We start from the raw sequence: 18,555 nt of genomic DNA on the forward strand, positions 1-18,555 counted from the left end.
CTATCTTAGGGCAAACTTTTATCTATCTGCAGATCTTTATTCACCCTTAGTTTCATTCAGGGACGTCAGAGATTTCTGACATCTTTTGTATCACTGTTTTAGCTTTGAACAGTTTGTTTAAAATGAAAAATGTTGTTTTAATTATTGTCTCAATACTTTTTAATGCATTATTTCCATGTCAGTAATTGCTGTTCGTGATATCATTCTATTAACTGATAATTTGACATGTTTCTTCTGAATTACTTAATTGATGAAAGGGAATGAATGCATTTGCACCTATCCAATGGGCCATTTGATGTTTCTGGAATAGTCTGTACATGATGGGGAGAAGACATCACCTTACCAAGTAACTGTTCCTTCTAGCTGAAACTGTGTTATTGAAAGTTGAAAGCAAACTCCAGCTAAGCACTTGGGTTTCAGTTATTGGCTCAAATGTTTTTTAGGCTCTATGAAAACCTAAGGAACGAGCTGATTCTCTCTTCCCTGCCCCACCTCCTTCTGATCCCTCACTGAAAGTATTCCAGTGATGGATGGTTGCCTTCAAGGCCCTAGTTGGGGATAGCACTACCTGGTACTGAGTCTTCTCTCTTCTGGTGTCTGCAGTTCTTGGAATATATATATAAGTATGTTTGTACATGCATGCATGTGATTTTACTATTATTCATTATTATTTTTTAGGGTATGTTAGAACCTACCAAGGAACCTCTGAAACCGATATCTGCAGCAGAAAAAATAGCTTCCATAGGACAGACACCTCCTGTATCACCAGAGATGAACACGTGCACATCCGATCAGTTCCAGGTAAAAATTACAGAGGGAGAGAGAGAGAAAGAAAGAATGAGGGAAATAATGGGATGCCTTGCTTCTTCCTTCATTTTCCAAGTATCTGTATTCAACAGCACCTGTATGTAAAGGGCAGGTGTTCCTTTTGTCAGATTGAAGTCTTGTTGTTGGATCTACTCTTCATGTGTGACTGGAAGGGAGTCCTCATGATAAGACTGTAGCGGTTGGTGGCCAGCATTTAAGAGTCCTGATGATATCTACTGGTACATAGCAACTAGTCAGAGGAAGGACTTCTACACTACACGTTTTTTGTTTGATTTTTCTGACACTTATTGTAGGAAGTCACTCTACCTATTTGACAGTGCTTGTTTGGTTTTGGGTTTTGAGTTTGTTTTTTTTTGTTGTTGTTGTTTTAAACTATTATATTTACAGGTATACTGTTCATGCGCTTTTTGATTGTCCCTTTACTTTTTCTTCCAGAGTAATATAAAAAGCAGCCCAATTGCCTGGAAAGAGATTCTGGGTACAATCATTGCAAGCATAAATAACTGATTTTTTGATTTTCTGAGTTCTGCTGGCCTTTCGTGCCAGATTTTCATGAATGATTATCCTTTGGACAGCTCTAAGTTGCTTCTCTGGCTTCTGTCTTCTAAGCCTGATACAAAGTGAGTTCAGAGGAGCTTAGTAGTGGGCTTTTGAATTCTTTGTTTCTGTTTTTCTGGTGTTAGAAGGCCATTTATATGTCGTGTGTTGCAGTGTGTCTGGTTGGCAGCTAGCTAGGAGGATATGCAGAAACATTTAATTTTCAGTGTCACTACCATGGTACTTGGCATGTGTTCAGTCAGCTGTGTTCCTCCTTAGCACAGGTCTTGTTTAATTTGCCCAGCATTTGGTAACTGTCTGTATTTCTGACTGAAGGCATTCCAGAATGAATTATCCTTGTGCTTGCTATACCTAACAGAAATGCTGGGTACTTCTGAGTATAGCAATTATCTTGCACTATTTGCTCTGCTATAGTGCAGAGCTCTAACTGACATGCTTGTATCCAAGTTTTTTTTTCATTCTGGAAGAGCAGTATGTCAGTAGGCTCAGAACTGAGGCTGTTTGATATAGAGATGTACATGTTTGGTGACACTTCCTATATATACTGCCTCTCACAAATCCTGTAGTGGAACTGAGCTGCTGAACCGGATATTAGAAAAGGTAACAATGATTCCTGCAACCAGTCTGAGCTGAAGAAATCATTGTGTAACTTCTGTATATGAATAGAGCAGGAAAATTTCGCTGTCTTTCTGCAGAATTCAAGGGTCTGTCTGCCTACATCAGGAGACATATTAAATGCTGTGTTGTAGAGAGCTGCAAGAGCCTAAGCTAGCAGCATCTCTGACATGCTATTTTCTCAGTTGCCTGGCAGTCTAGTGCTGAGTGCTGAAAATAAGACCCTCTACTTATCAAAGTCTTTTTTCTTCTTCATCCCCTCTAGTTATGAGTGTTTTGTATTTCTGGGTACTCCTGGAGCAGACTATCCAATTCCTTGTCACACTTTGATTATCTGGTCCCCTTGCTTACTGTTCTGACAAGGCCAACTCAGTTCAGTACTTGCAGCCCTGTGAATACATGTAAGAAGCTTCCATGTCTGCATTGCTGGCTTGGATTTTTTTTGTGTGTATGTTTGTTTGTTTGTTTTTTATTATTATTTTATTTTTATTTTTTTGTTGTTGTATTTTTCCAGGAAGACAAATAGTTTAAAAAAAAAAAAGTTTGGGGAAAGAGATGAATTAGCATTCTTAAAGGTTAGAGCTCTAAGAGGCCACAGTTAAGTAACATTAAGCTTCTGGGCCACAGTTAAGTGACATTAAGCTTCTGGGCATGGACAATCAACTGTATGCCTCGGAGACCTTTTTTCTTTCTTGGCATTATCTTCTGTTAATGCTTGGTGGCTTCTGCATGCTTTTGGGAAAATCAGCTTTGCTTCACATTGTGCAGACTAGACTGCCTCTTAGGAATATCCTGGATTTTAGCAGTATTGAGAAGATACGCCCTCGCTTTCCTGAGCATTTTGTTACAAATTGTCCTTTAAACATTAATATGCAATGGAAATACAATAGGCAGTTTTAGTGGACCCTGAAACTTCTTATTCTAAACACAGGTAATTTAGGCACAACTATGTATCTTCAAGCTTAACAAAATAATCACACGTCAGTTGGGTGAAACTTCCAAATTCCTTCATTTTGATGGATTCCTTCAATGATGATGGGTCATTCTTGTATCCAGAAACTTTATAATATTGGCTGCCTTGTTGGAAGGAGAGGCCCTGGTTAAAATATTCCTATGCTTTGCCTAGGGAAGGAAAAGAGTTCTCCTTTGTTGAAAGCCTGGCATTTATGGGACTTGTGTACAGATCAGTGACTGTGTGTATGACTTCTGATGGAATAGGATTTTGGAAGAAAGATTGTCATGATGCAGAAGTGGGAGTGGGAAGAGCATTTGTAGCAGCACAGAAATACCTTCTTAGATCTTGGTTGTAGGCGAATGGAGGAAAGCATGCAGAGATTTGAAATGGAGAACATTATAAATCAAAAGATTGAGGGGAAAAAAGAAGCAAATCAGCTGCAATAATCTCTTGTAGTTATTATTATATAAATCCTGTATGTTTTGGACTCATTCCCTGCAGAGAATCTTACTGGGTTTGATAGGTTAAGGAAGTACAGTGGGCAAATTCCAGTCTGGGCAATTTAAGTTGCAAGGACAATGTTTTGTATTTTGGAAATGATTTGTCCTCTCAAGGAAGTTAAGCTACTGATTGATCTATCACCTTCTTTGGTATAAGGGTGACTTGCAGTCTTACTGGGTTTTGTATTTGAAGTTAGTGTCTTAATTTTTTGTTTGATCTCTTGTTTATCTTGACAGTTGGAGATTTTTATTTCTCTGTTTGCCTGTGCTCATAACTCTAAGGCAGCGAACAGAATATGAAATAATCCCCTGATTACTTCTACCTTTACATAAGAGCATGGCTTTATCAAGACACACGAGGAATAAGAGTGGCTGCTCCAATAGGCAACCATTGATTGAGAAACCCCAGAGACAGGTACCCTTCTTTTCTGTAGCGGGCCATGACCACCTTCAGGCAGTGCAACTAAAATATATTCGGATGTTTGTCAAAAAGGTTGCTGTCTGGCCTTAATGTTGCCTGATTTCTCTTAATTTGATACTGTTCTATGGTTAGTATAGTGTTGAAGTTTATTTATCTTCTTGCTGGCTTTCTAGCAAAGAGTTATTGAGATGTTTCTGCTTTTTTTGCTGTTGCTTCAAAGTATCCCCTTCTCCCTGTTTGGGACTCTTTGATAGAGACTAGTGGTAACTTTGTCCCAGCACACAGGATAACTTCGCAGTTTCTTATCTGTTTAGTTTTGCTTAAGCTTAATATTGGAATAGAAAACTGCAGTGACCCAGACCTTTCCAGAAAAGAATGACCAGCAATTCTTTTCTGCAGGTGCCTATTACAATACATCTGCACATGTGTAAGCTACTGAATTAGAGATCATGTTGTAACAGAATATGCATCTTATACTTGCTGGGTATTAGGGACTGAACCTTAATTAAACCCCATGGGGTGACAGTCTTTAAAAACACTTTTAATTACATAAGGGACCATCAGGACTTCTAACAATGACAGATGCAAACTACCATGTTATTGGCCACCAGCCAAAGGCTCCATCATGGAACTGCTCTCCAGTTATACATAGGAGAAAGATCCAAGAATATACGTAGTTTTGACAGAAAGAGAAACCTGCAGGTAAGAGATATTATAGGACGTACTATTCAAGTACTATAAAGTCACTTAAAGGTGGTGTCTGAGGAAAAGTGAATTTTAGAGCTCTCGTAATTTTGCCCGTGTCACACACAATGAAATGTATGAGTTACGTCTGTGTAAACCTTTTTCTGAAAGTCATGTTTATGGTGCTCATTTGTGGGATCTATTTAAACATTTGTAATATATGTGTATTACAAGCCTTCCTATTTTTTTTCCCTTAGCTTTAAGACAGCAAAATACTTACCTTTTTTTGGAGGGGAGGTAGAAATTAGTTTTCCTGGATAATAATTGGCATGGAGGCGAACGCTTACATTTTAATCTTTTGAATTAGGAAAAAAATCTTGCATAATACCATTCTAAAACTGCCATGTGAAAAACGTCTCTTGCTTTCATCAACTGAAATACGATGCAGTAAAGCCAGCAGGCTTTTTAGTATTCTCTTTCTTACTTCCTTAACATTCAGACTAATACCCTGGCAGTTGAGTATACTTTTTCATTTCTGTACCATGTCCCGTAATATAATATGGAGGGAGGAGTGAGAGCAGATTGCCTTGAATCTTAATATTCTTCTAGATTGGGTGCTTTTCTTCAAAACATATTATTAAAATAATGGCTGTAAATGCAGTAGTCTAGCAACCTTGCAGTCTCCAAAAGACAAAATGTTATATTCCTATTTGCAGGGCATGTTTCCATTATCTGAGATTTCAGTGCTGTGTTCAGGTGTATAGGTAGTTTTCTTAGGGCCAAGGACATTAGGAACTGAAGACTTTTCCTTTCTGTTTAATTGGCTTTTGTTTCTGCCCTCCCCTTTCACTTTGCTTGCTGATGAAAAGACCAGGGCGTGCCAACATCCTGTATGGATGAGGTCTGATTTCCTTGCCACCCCCTTTTTTTACAAGCAGTTGAAGTCAGCAGAATAGCCTCATCCCACGGAACAGAATGATGTATGTAGTATACCTGCTGATTTAGAGTCAGGTATCTTTTTTTTTTTTTTTTTCTTTTTTTCCCAGCATTTTAGGAAGAATTCATTGCATCTTTTGCCCTCTCCTCAGCAAGTCTGAGAATCATGTAATCATTTAAGGGAAAAGCCTAGCCAGCCATTGGTACCACCTTTTGCATACTACTTTGTTTCAGCCTCACCAGGACTCATCAGTCCTGACTCATCTTTTGACACAAAATGAAGTGGGTGTTCCTCAGTAAGTCAGGGTTGGTAGGGAGGAGCTTTGTTTCACTCTGATTTCATTTTGTTCCCTGCAGAAAACTTCTAGACCATCATACCAGCCTCCATTTTTCCCTTTTATTTTTATTTTTTTAAAACTCCTTTTAACGTTAATATATTTTTGGTGTGCCAAACTTTAAACAAGCTGCTGATCATAGTGATCATTATGTCATCAGGTTTAGCTTTCACACTGGTAACAGGATTTTTCCATCCAAGTCGTTTCAGTGCCAGTAATTTCATTACCAAAGCAAAGTAAAAAATGTAGCATCAGCTCCTTAAGCTCCACGGAGTGAATACTGTTCTAGTTGTGTTCCTCAGTACTGGAAATATTTCCAAGTCATTAAGTAGGAAAGATTTTTCTAGGCAAGGCTTTTACTATAAGTAAATACAGAAGTCTTCAGCTCCCTTTATTTTTCTTTCTGTAAATACCAATCCCCTAACAAAAGCCTTTTACAGTTAGCTTAGTTGTACAAAGCTAGCTCAGGTTGTTATGGTCTTGATTCATGAATCTGAATATTATTTCATGCTTTAAGGCTTTAAAAGTAAAATAAATAACCCAGCTTTCTCCAAAAGCAAACATAAGCTATGTCTCAGCCACTGAAAGCTCAACAACTAGTGATGCATCTTAAATAATGTTGTGGAGAACTTCAGTTGCTTTTCTTCCACAAGTGTTTGGTTTTGTTTTTTTTTTTTTTAAGTTGTATCAAACTTGTGAAACTGAAGGTGCATCTTTTTCCACCTTTTTTTGCACAAAAGTGCATTATTACTACTTATCTCAGACATTTCTGATACTGTCCTATCGGTTTGTCTTCTGAGAATACAGGAGGACAGCACTTGCAAGTTATGCTACCCCTGAACAGACTTTCCTTGTAAAACATGGTCCATGCTGCTTGTTTGATTCACATGTGTGTGTGTGTGCGCGTGCAGAAGACTGAACAAGAGGAAATGAAAAGGATGGACTCCCAGAAGGAGTCAGTGTTTCCATATTCCTCTTGTTCATCTTACCAGTGGTTTATTTAGATACCTGATATGATCATTAAAGGATAATGAATCACAGGATATTTTTTTCATGTGAGAATTTATTTTTGAATAGTTTGTTATTCATGTGTAGGGATTCTCTCTCTTAAAACCCCTCCAATAAAAGAAAGAAAAAGAATCATGGGGTATTTTTGTGGTAAATAACAGGCTTTGTCTATAATCAGGTCAAAGCATGGATGTATAGATGGCTTTCACTAATAACCCTATTCTAAAATTGCCCTCTAAATCGCATATACACAACTTTTTATGCAAAATGCCTCATCTTCCGTGAAACTAATATTACTTTCAACTATGCCTTAATGGTTTTATCCAATTCATATGTTTTAGTTAATTTGCAAATCCTTTCTGAGTTACCTAATCTGTACTGTTGAGAATTTAGTAGTAAAACAAATCTCCTTCAGATTGTTAGTGCATATTATGAAAATATGCCCCTCGCGAAAGTTGGGGCTTGCTCATTCATTTGTCTTTTTAGTATTTAGATGCTAAAGAATCTGTTGTTTGAACTGCTTTGCATTGTTGTAACCTGTACTGACTATAAAATCTGATTTCTGACTTTTCAACTCTAGGAATCTCTACCACCTGTCCAGTTTGACTGGAGTAGCAGTGGCCTTACTAACCCTTTAGATGGTACGTCTCTCCGTAGAGCCTCTAGCACCAGAGCTAGAGATAAGAAAGCTACAAAGTTCAGACAAACATCTATCTGCTGATTTATTTTTTTAAATATATATATATATATACACACACACATACATATATATACATATATAAATATATATAATATTTATTTCTTACTCCTAACTTTGGAAATTCAGGCTTTCTTTCTGATTAACTGTACCTCTATGTGAAATATCATGTTGTCTGAAAAATACCGAGTTAAGTATTATTTTAGAGTCATGCCATATTCTAATGACACAGTGGCAATATTAGCACTTCATTATAAATAACTGCAGGTTATAATGAAACTCTGAATAAATGAACGTTTTAGAGTGACGAGTTATACTTTGTAAAAGTATTTTTCACCAATGAAGTGTCTCTTTAGACATCCTTTGAATGAAAAACTTGTGTATAGTGGCTACTTCAAAGCACAATATTTTAACCACAAACTGTTTGCAAAAGATGTACTTCTTGACCTGGAAGTTTTCAGATTTACAGATAATTTTATATTTCAAAAATGTGACATCATCTGTTACCACTTTTGCTTACACTCAATAGTAGTTAATTAGAGCTAATTTATTGAAGAGGTAGCTACAAAGTTATTTGTATCTGCAAATGTATATAGTTATCACCTACAAGACCCTTCACCTAAGTCTATTTTAATAGCAAAGAGTTGTTCCATCACCTCCAGTCTCAGAAATGTAAGTTTATTCAAAGGAGATAAAACAAGTTTTGGAAACTTGTTTGAATGACAGGCTAGAGACCTGTAAAGAAAATGATACCTTTAAGAGGAGCCTGCTGACAACAGTTAATGCATAAGTTGTTCAAAAGCAGGCTAAAAGAAACTGCATCTCTACTGCTTTGGTGTTGCCTCATGGTGTTGTTTCAGAACATATAGGATATAACAGTTTGGATAGTGATATCATGGTGTTGAAGGAAAGCCTGGATGGACTCTTTTGCTGTTGTCTGGTGTCTTATTACTTCAGTCAAATCATCGTGCTTTCTTTTTAACAAGCAACTTCTTTAAAATGTATCTTGGTTTGATTTCTGTTTTAGTACTAAAGGGGAACAGTATAATTTACCAGTGAGGAACTGGATATAAGAATGGCATCTATTACCACGTATTCACATTGTTTTAAGATAATGATAATCGATTGCTTAAAGCTAATATATGAAACTTTAACGGTGTTTTTTGGTAGTTGGTTTTTTTTTTGGGGGGGGGGGGATGGGGAGGAAGAGGGATTCTTTGCTATCTGGGGACCTGCTAAGTCTTCCTGACGAAATAATGACTTTCCATTTCATTGAGGGGAGAAAAAGCCCACTCTATTCTAATTATCAATTGACATATATATTGTTTCCCTTTAATTGATTACATCTTTCTCTCTGGGTCTTGCTGGTTCTCTTTCATTTTTAGATTGAAATAAATATTTCTATTTTGAAGTTACTAGTGTTGATTTCCTTGCTGCATTGTACATGAGGAAATGTGCACTGAATTAAGTTGTTAACATTTTAGAAGGTACAAATTAATACTGTAAGCAATGTTTTCATGTCGATTTTTAAATTGTGTACTGAGTACTAATTATAACTTGCATGTTCAAGTGTGTGTCTTACCCCTTTTTACACATAAACCCCTCCCTTGGCTTACCTTCTATATGGCTGCCTACCAACACGGTCACTGAATTTCAAGCTAGTGGAGGTTCCACTCTTCTGAACCTTGATTTCTTTGGGCCCGTGGATGACAGTAGCTCTAGCAGCACCACCACAATCCCAGGTCAGCAGAGTGTTAAAACCACAACTATAATATTATAACAACTTACTAAAAGCATGAGCACATCACTTGACTTTCCTATAAACAAGGAGAAGTTTTACATTGTGTTTCTCTAAAATGTCTCTCTACTGCATTTTTCCTTTAATCTGTGTTCTGTTTTCTGATGTTTTGTATCAAGTGCGAAGTATTTAAAAGGTACTGTCAGCTCTGTATTGTCACGTTTAAGGAATGGCTCTTTTGCTCTTGCAATTAAGATGTTAAAACACTTTTTTCGAATGAGAGAGATTGGAAGTTAACTTTTCCAAGCACTTCACTGAAAAAGCTGCAGATGTGACTATTCCCCCCAAAATAAAAATAAAATACCAGGCTTGTTCCTTATAATGTGGAGACACTCATTTATATGATTGTGATTGTTATTTGGAAGGTGTGCCAATGTAAAGTTACAGGCCTTAACGTATCACAACCCAGCTGGTATTGCCTTCTACCAGTAGACTGTAAGTTTTTTCTTTGTGTGAATTGCTAATATTAATGATAAGGTGAAAAAAGTGTTTTAACTGCATTCATCATAGAAAATAAGGATAGTTGCATGTTTGGGGGGCGTTAGTTCATGAATGTTAATTATAAAACTAAAGCATTTTATCCGCAACTTAAAAAGGAGATGAAAATACCACTTTCTCCTTTGAAAAAAATGTGAAAGTAATTGAATTCATTTATCATATGGTTTTGACATGCTTTGAGTATTTTGTGGGAGCTTGTGAAAACCTACACTTCGAATAAATTTCTTCAGGAACTTGAGGGAACACTTTGGGGATTTATCCCAGTGCATAGTCTAAGCAGATAAGGCAAATATTCTTTCAATACAATGCCTGGCAGCAGTTGGGAAGCCACAATAATCACTTTCTTCATAAGAATGGTCTTTTTGCATCTTAATTACTTTAAGAAACCAAGTTTTCTTGGTTAAACCATTTTTTTTTAAGAGATTTGAAGCTCTCCTGTATTTTAAAGAAGTGCTTACAGTTAGAGTTGTATTTTTTTGTTGTTGTTAAAAACCTGCTTTTTCAGTTTTGCAATCTGATCATTGAGGGCAATTTTACCTCATCCCAATACAAATGTGTTTTTTTCTCCAATAGTGAGAAATATCCTTATAGAGCTGAAAGATAGCAGATCTGTAATGAAAGCGACAGGTAGCAAATTTGAGATTTTCAAGTCTTACAGATTCTTTGAGAAGTATGTGCAAGTCCATTGACATACTGGCATCAGTGCCCACTACATGCACTGCTTGTGCAGTCGGGTACGATCCTTTATCCTGCTGCTGTGCACACTTAAAGTGGTTACTGGAGGGATACTCCCTTAGCCTTTTATTGCACTTTCTCTTTCTTTTTTTTTTTCTCCTGTTGTTGTTTCATCAAGTACAGGTATCATCACCTTCCCCTCGTATCCCCTGTAGTGCCTGTTTTAAGTTTTTGCTTTTCTTTCCTCCTGACTTGTTTCTGGGAAAGTCATTTGTTTCTTGGCTTGCAGCTCATGTGTTTGTGTGTGTGTGTTTAGGAGCTTTGTGTGGGGTTTGGTTGGCTAACTTTCCCTTAATATCTCATTAAGGTTTTGCGGTGCTTTCCTTAGCTATTCTCTGATAATTTGAATAAAATGGAGAATATGCAACTCTTACTTAAAATGGAAAAGGGGAAAAAAAAAGAAGAAAAAAAGACCAATTGTTAAATCTTTTGGCTTAAAAATAAACCTTTTTATCAGTAGTAGAGGTTTGTTCTTTCCCTGAAGACCTTAGCTTTACTTACTGTAGGTCTATGGTTTATTCTTCTCAGTCTGATCTAATCAGTTGCCAAAATAACTTATAAAAATTTACCCTCTACATCATGAACAGGGAGTTACTCATTTCCAGTATGTTCCCACAGATTTACTCTGTTTTATTTGTCATGTTGGTAGCTTAACATAAACGTAGCTGAGTAAAAGGTGTCTAACGGAACAGTAAACTGAGCAGTGACATCACGTTACAGTGAAAACGAATTCAGGACCATAAATGTGAATATCTGAATGATGTAATCCACAAGGTTGCATTTAATGCCTGCTGCAGAGTTGCACGTCAAAGAACTCCTCGTTTCATTCAGTCTTACAATTTGTACCTTAATGGGATTTCGCGGGCTTCTGCAAGTCAAAGTGTATTTCTTCGAGTCTTCTTCTCCCTGTTTGAAAGTGGATATTTTATGGACTAGTTGGGCGTTTTCCTGTTTCCAAGTTCTGTAAACATCTGACAGTACTTAAAGTCATGGTATACTGGTCTCAGTGCAGCACATGTTTTGATGTTTTGCTTGAAACTGGATGAAATTTGTTTTGAAAATCCAGACTAAAACATGTAGGTTGAAAGGAGAGCTGATTAATTTCTAATAAACTCCATATTAAATGGAGCAAATCCTCCCCTCTGCCCCCACAGCTTAACCAGATTATTTTCTTAATTTTGCTTTTTGGTTGGCTTAGCTTCCTAACAATGAAGGAGTATTTAACTCTTGCAGAAATAACGAGTGGTCAAGACACTACTTGGGAAGAGCTCATGCAAAGCAGTCACGAGGATTATTAGCCTCACCTCTTAGTGCACACAGTACTACAATTACTGGTTGGAAAAGGAAGGACAGTAGGCACAGGATTTTTTCCAATTTAGTTACCGCTTGATATTTCAGGAGTACTTCTAAAAATGCCTTGAATCCAAGCAAGTAGACTGAGTACAGTCATCAACATACAAGGCTACAAATACAGTTTTTATGCTAGGTAGCTACAGGGGACTGTTGTGTCCAAGTGTTTGCAGAGGTTGTTCTGCAGTGGCGTACAAAATGTTTCTGTGTTGTCCAAACCAGCTGACATCAGCGTTACGCTTTTTTAGAATGCAGATGTCTAAAAAAACAAGATGTTTCTGCCCAAATTCTACACTATTTTCGAAAGTTAGTTATAACTGTGGATGATGCATATATGTGCACTTCATTTTCAAACCATGAAGCATGAAATAGCTGAAAACATACCTGAAGGAGTATCACCAATTTAAAATGCTTCTGAGCACCAAAATGTGCTATGTTAGTCCTGATAGATTTTAATAATTCTGATTTCTAGGCACTTCTTAAAAAGAAAGTGTTTGCTATCTGGAAGTTTTAGAGCCAGTATCCTTACTGAGATACATATCCCTACCGGGATACAATGCTCGATATTAAAGAGTTAGAATTTCACCTCTATCTAGGGAGGGCAGGGGTCAGGCAAGTTTCCATTGTTTTCAGAATGACCTCTGCTGATAAAACTTGAGATCGATTTGCAACACGTGTAATGTCAGAATTCAGTATCTGACCTATGGCATCTGAAGCTTTGAAATCAAGGCTGAAACCTCCAGATACTCGATGCTTTGTAGATAAAGGAGATAGAAAAGGAAGCACAGACTGAGGATTTTGGTAGCATTATAAATGTGATTGTCTAATTTTTTTTTTTAATGTTATTCCACTTGTATGCACTGGAAAAGCTGTTTTTCCTCACTCCAAAATATAAATAAATAAAATAAATAATGGAACCTCCTGTGAAAAGCAAGATATTAAACTTGCTATAATGCATGCCAATGTCGTGTATAATCTCAGAGCTGGCTGCTGTCAACCATCAGCACTCTTTTAATAGAAACAGTTGAGCTGAAGCAATTGAAACAATCCACTTTAACCAAACTGACCTTTTTAAAGGTATTTTGCTCTAAAAGGTAAAATCAAATTGTTTGTTTACTCTTAGACTGAGACCTTGTATGCCAGACTTGATCCAAGGTGTGTGCGCTTTGTAATGCAGCTAAAAAGCTACTGAAAAGGGTGGGGAGAGAGGACGCTGTTTTAGAAACACGGACATGTTCTGTCACGTTCTTTTCATGTATCTTGAAACTTTAAATGATTCAGATGTTTACAGAAAACAGTCTCTAGCAAGTTGGTCTGTGGCTAATTATGGCTGTGCTTGTCTCCAACCATCACTGATTATCATTTTATACTATAAGGTGTGGATCCTGAGTTGTATGAATTGACAACCTCAAAACTGGAAACTTCCAATGCAAGCAACAGAGTGACCGATGCATTTGCAAGACTCATGTCCACAGTGGAGAAGGCAAGCACGTCCACAAGGTAAATAAAGTTCATTGTGCTTTTACCCCCCTCCCTGAAAAAAGCGAGGCAAAACGAGAGGAGTGAGTGTGTGTGACATTTCAGGTCAGAAGTTCTTGAATGAGCAAAAGGTTTACATTTAAGATGCAACTGAAAGTTGCATGTTACAAATATGAAATTCTTACCACTATAGTTCATATTTTGAATTATCACAAAACTCTAAGGTAAGATGGGAAACATTTTTTCAGCCGACAGAAAAAAGTCACTTTAAAAGCAGGAACCAAATATTTGATTGAAAGATAAGACTTTCTGAAGAACAGAACTGATTTCTAAGAATGGAAGGGTGAGCTGAACCTCGTAATTCAAACTGTTAGGACTTTGACAGAAGGCACTGGTAGGTCCTCTACATAATTCATAGATGTGGATATAGTTCTAACATCCATCAAAACTTCAGTGACCAAACATCAGATTCATTTTGCTATTGCAAGTTCCTTTTTAAGGAGGTAAAATGTAGCTTGTTTAGGATGTCCTTTCTGTCTCATGGATCTCATGCAAGGTTCTTCTGCGTTTTGTTCTATAGGGACTCTATATACAGACTTTAGTTGTCAAATGTCTTCCTTGAAATCAGACCTGTTGAATTGGGTACAGAATATTCTTTCCCTGTTTACACTTTTATTCTTTGTGCTTATTTTCTGAACGTTCATCTTAACAGTAGGATTCTGGACTGTCTTAACATGGAATTAGTGGCTGTGCCCATTAAAGAATTGCTGAGTGATTCTCCCAGGGTGAAATGCTCCTATCGTTGAGGAAGTACATGCTTACTTCGTAGATATTTATAAATGTAGTTACTTCACAGCTAATAAACAGTAAGATGTCCTCACTCTGAGTGAGCTTCAGGGTTCATTCATAATTCTATAGCTAAATAAATGGATTTCCATGCATCATAGCACTTAAAACACGCACACACACAAAAATTGCATCATATGTAGGGATTTTTAATGTTTGAAGATAACAGGCTTTCTTAAAATAAGTAAAAATGGCTCTTTTAGACCATGTTCTTTCATTATGATTGTGTTAGTTTTCTTGCAGTGAAAATGTTAAAAGTGAACACAGCTTTTAAAAAAAGCTCAACACTCCGTGAAATTTCAGGAGAGAACCAGTAGAGGGAACTCCACTCCTCAGTGCTGATTTTTTCTCTCTGCTTTTGGATTGCCTGTTTTTCTATCCATGGAGGATGTATACTTCTGAAGATAAGCAACTGAGAAGGGAAAAAAAAAGTTAGTTTTACTAGCTAAATAGAAAACTTAGCAGCAGTTGAAATAACTTTGTCATATATTCCAAGTCTAGTTTAAAAGTAACCGCAAATTTGCAGCAGGGCATCCAAACTCCAAATGTATATTTATTATTTTCTTTATCTCCCTTTTAGATTTCTGCCTCCTTGCTTGCCAGACCTTTAAGATGTCTTAGCTTGCTTTTTCCTTACAAATGAGCAGGGTAGTCTGCTTTGCTTAAATGAATGTTGACCTTCATTTTCTGTATTGTTTTCTTGATGTGTGGGTGGGGATTTTTTTAGTTTTTTTTTTTTTTAAATGCTTCCACAGCACACTTGAAACTTTTATTTGCTATGTTGGAGCTGTTTAGATGTCAAAGTTCTTCGCCAGTTCTGGACAGTATCTCTTAGTGATATGAAGAGATTCTGGATCTGTGCTGTAGGAATATAGCTGCCTATAGGGAAAGGCTGGAGACCTCAGGCTTACCAGTTAAGTTCAGACGTGCACACAGATCAGCTGTTTTAAAGCAGCTGTTTTCAGTGTTAAACACATTTTGTAGGCTCTTTGTCAACTCTGATTTTTTTATATCAAGTTTTTCATCTATGCTGATTTTGTGCTCTGCGAACTAAAAGCAGTCTGCTTTTCAGTTTTTGAAGGCAGAACCCTTCAAAGAGATAAGGTCTTGTCTCAACAGTATACTAAATATGTTCCAGTGTCTTAGCTTTTTCCTAATGAAATTGTCTTTCTTTTGAAATTTTTATTTGTCATGAACTGAAATCTTTAAAATAGGAGTGGCTGAGTACAGACAGCTCAGCAAAGACGATCTGCGTGCTGTAGCTTGGAAACAGACTTAGCCATTCCTGACAAATAGGCAGGAGAAGATGTGGCCAGTGGCTTAACACCACTTTGATGGCTACTTCAGTTGTGCTAAAACTACCCCATGTCTGTCTGTAACTTGTCTGAACTCAAGAGCTTTGAGGTTAGGGTTTAGAGGGAAAGTACCATTATTCAACTGTAGGACAGCCATGTGAGCAGTCATCTCGGTTTGAAATACCTCCATCTTTTGCTTGCAGAGGAGAGGAAACTTCCCAGCTTGAATCTGAGACCTTGAAGGTAGCAGTATGGAAAGCCAGTGCTCCAGTGCAGCATTCCACTGACACTCTGCAGCCTTGCCCAATTCTGTAGAATTGGCAGAGATAAAAAGTTTATCTGCTGTCTTTCTGAAGAAAAGCAGAGCACTGATACTGTTCCAAGAACTGGCTGAAACCCTCATTTAAACTGGAAATGCTCCTTGTGGGCAGCATTGGATGGAGCAGGCTAACTCTTAATTACAGAGTAATTTTTAAAGCCCGTTTCTCTCATCACTGTTTCTAGTAGAGCCTGGCCTTTTTGGTGTTATCCTCAAAAACTGTTGCAAACATGAGAGGTCACTGAAGTCTTGAAAGGCTGAATGCTTCAGGAAGGGATTGAAATGTAAACCAGACCCCTAAGGTGTGAGCGACACATCTACAAAGCATTCCCTATTTCTTGCTAAATCTTCTTCCAGCGTCTTTCCTGCTTGTCAGTTTGGCTAAGTTCTTGCAGCTTGGTGTTAATGTGCCTTTAAAATGAAACATCATGCCAACAGGTAGAAGGACTGGCGTAATTGCTTGGGGAAAGGTATTCCCTCTGTTCTCTGTCTTGGGAGGAAATGTAACCTAGTGTAAGAGAAGAGGTGGATGGGGGTAAAGTGTTTTGTAGAAGATTGTTTTAAAACCTGAATGAATTTGATGCAAAACCAGTCTGCAGTGATGATGATACTTTGTCTTTTAGGTTTATAGAGAGCTAATGAGTAGTTGGTCAGGGTTGCCCTGGTGATACTTGCTACTGAAGGTGTTGACTGCTCTGTTACCCAGAAGGGGTACTCAAAATGTCTGGTTTTATTATTTTTTGGATAAGCCTACCCCTTTCTGTTGAGGAGTGGAGATGTAGCCAATCTCCTCCCCTCTCTGCACTGAGATGATTTAAAGAAAAAAAAAAGTTTTGAGCTTTGGCAAGGTGGTTGGATCCATAGCCGTGACTTGGTCATAGTTAAGTAACGTTTGGTATGTAAGTGTGTTGGCCCGTCCTTCATTGGTACTTTTTGCAGAGCACATGAAGCAGGTAAATTACTGCAAAGGGTCTCCAACCAGGAGGGGAGCATTCAGTAATCGAGCAAGATTCACATCTGACTGTGCTCGCTGGCATGCATATTCTGCAGCGGTGTTGCAGACACTGGTTAGGATAGCAAGAGCATCGCCCTGTGATAAAGGTCCTCCATATCAACACCAAATAAAGTGCAGCGCTGCCTCTGGGACCCAGCAGTGCCGTTTCTCCGCGTGACACAGTTGAGCAGAGGAGGAAGAGGCATATAAATAGCAAGGAGTGTGTGAGCTCCATCTCGGTGCCTGATTACAATTGCAGGAACTCCTTTTAATGCAGATCTCTGAGTCAGCCCTCTTCCTTTGGCTTCCTCTGTCAAATACTCCTTTGTTAGCTATAAGTCCTTGATCACCAGGAGTTTGTACCGTAAGAGGCTTGTGGTAAGTGATTACTAATAGTGCACCAGATACTGATAACACAGTGGTGGGTGACAACCACATTTCAACAGCTCAGAGATAGTCCTTCAAGTGCACACAGTGGTGACTGTGAAGCTGTTAGAGAAGGAGGCACATATTGGCTCTCTGCTTCTTCCTTCAGCAAATCCAGCACACAGCTTTGTTTATCCTCCAGAATTTGGTAATCTGCCTAGTCAGTGGCTCATGAAATTCCACTGCAGCAGAGAAAAGAAAATATTGCTATTCTAGCAAGGGAAAGTCAGATTTAGTATCTATACTGCCTCATCTAGAGATCTTTCATCAAGTGGAGATTTCAAGTAGCAAACAAAACTGATAGCTCAGTGTCAACACAATGATCACTGATGGCAAGGATGAGTTTAACTCGAGCGTTTTTTTTGTCCCCCGTAGCCAAGAAATTCTGAGACTGCTGCTGAAGCAACCATGTGGCTCCTTGCTTTCTCCTGGTCTCTCATTAGCTCAGGGAACAATCCTGATGTGTGCTGACAAAAAAGACATATACTTATATGCTGCTTCGTGACTGAAGTGGTGATTGCCCTCTCATGGGTACGGTTTAAAGTTTTATAGCTAAGATAAGGTGTAGAAAGAAAATTTCTGAAATGGTGTATGGAAAAGCCGTTTGTTCCTAGCCTTTTGTTTCAGCTTTTTGCCCCATAATGGGAGAGCTTATTTAGCTAGGATTTCTGCTGTTATTGCAGGGAGTAGCAGGTGCCTTTTTGGACCTGGAATAACATTTGATGGAGTATTCGTTTCTCTAGTAATAGCCAGGATTCTTCAAGATAAAGCACCAAGGAGGCAGGAGAGGGGCACTTCTGTAACAGGCTGAGCCAGCCTTCATTTTGCTTAGGAAATGTGAGTTTCTTGCATAACAGTGAGAACCAAGCAACGTGGGATTCAGACCTCTGTATTCATTTGTGCTCAGTAATTCTTGTGAATAATGCAAAAGGCGAAGTAAATACCCGTGGTTCCCAAACTGCTGTGTGCATCATTATGGCTACACAACCTCGTTCACTTCAAAGCGAGTTAGCTGCCAGCAGTGAACTACCTTCCGATGATGATGAGACCTTGGAGGGGAGAAAGGGGCTTGTGGATCATGATGTAGAGCAGTATGGTATATAATCCGAGCGCAGTTGTGTCGGAAATGCAGCATAAGTACCTGTATTTATTTATTAAAGGAGTAAGTTAGGAACTTCTTCACGTCCTTTCAAAATATTTCCATTTTAGATCGAAAGATTATACTGAACTTAGGTAGCTTAAAAGAAATGTTCCTATTGTCTTAACCCTAAAATATGA

General features: G+C 38.0%; 1 protein-coding gene across 3 annotated transcripts in view; it reads left to right on the forward strand.

The window, feature by feature from the left end:
• The window catches only part of AFTPH (aftiphilin), a 47,061-nt gene that overhangs the window by 26,972 nt on the left and 1,534 nt on the right, over positions 1 to 18,555 (forward strand). The window contains exons 6-9 of one of the 3 annotated variants that reach the window (XM_068675595.1): positions 679 to 801; positions 7,421 to 7,481; positions 9,196 to 9,279; positions 13,295 to 13,418. In XM_068675595.1, coding sequence (XP_068531696.1) covers positions 679 to 801; positions 7,421 to 7,481; positions 9,196 to 9,279; positions 13,295 to 13,418 — 392 coding nt within the window. The remainder of the gene's footprint in view (positions 1 to 678; positions 802 to 7,420; positions 7,482 to 9,195; positions 9,280 to 13,294; positions 13,419 to 18,555) is intronic. The other 2 variants (XM_068675596.1, XR_011094401.1) reach the window with 2 other exon arrangements.

This window comes from Anas acuta, chromosome 3 (genome assembly GCF_963932015.1).
Source record: "Anas acuta chromosome 3, bAnaAcu1.1, whole genome shotgun sequence".
Lineage (NCBI taxonomy): Eukaryota > Metazoa > Chordata > Aves > Anseriformes > Anatidae > Anas > Anas acuta.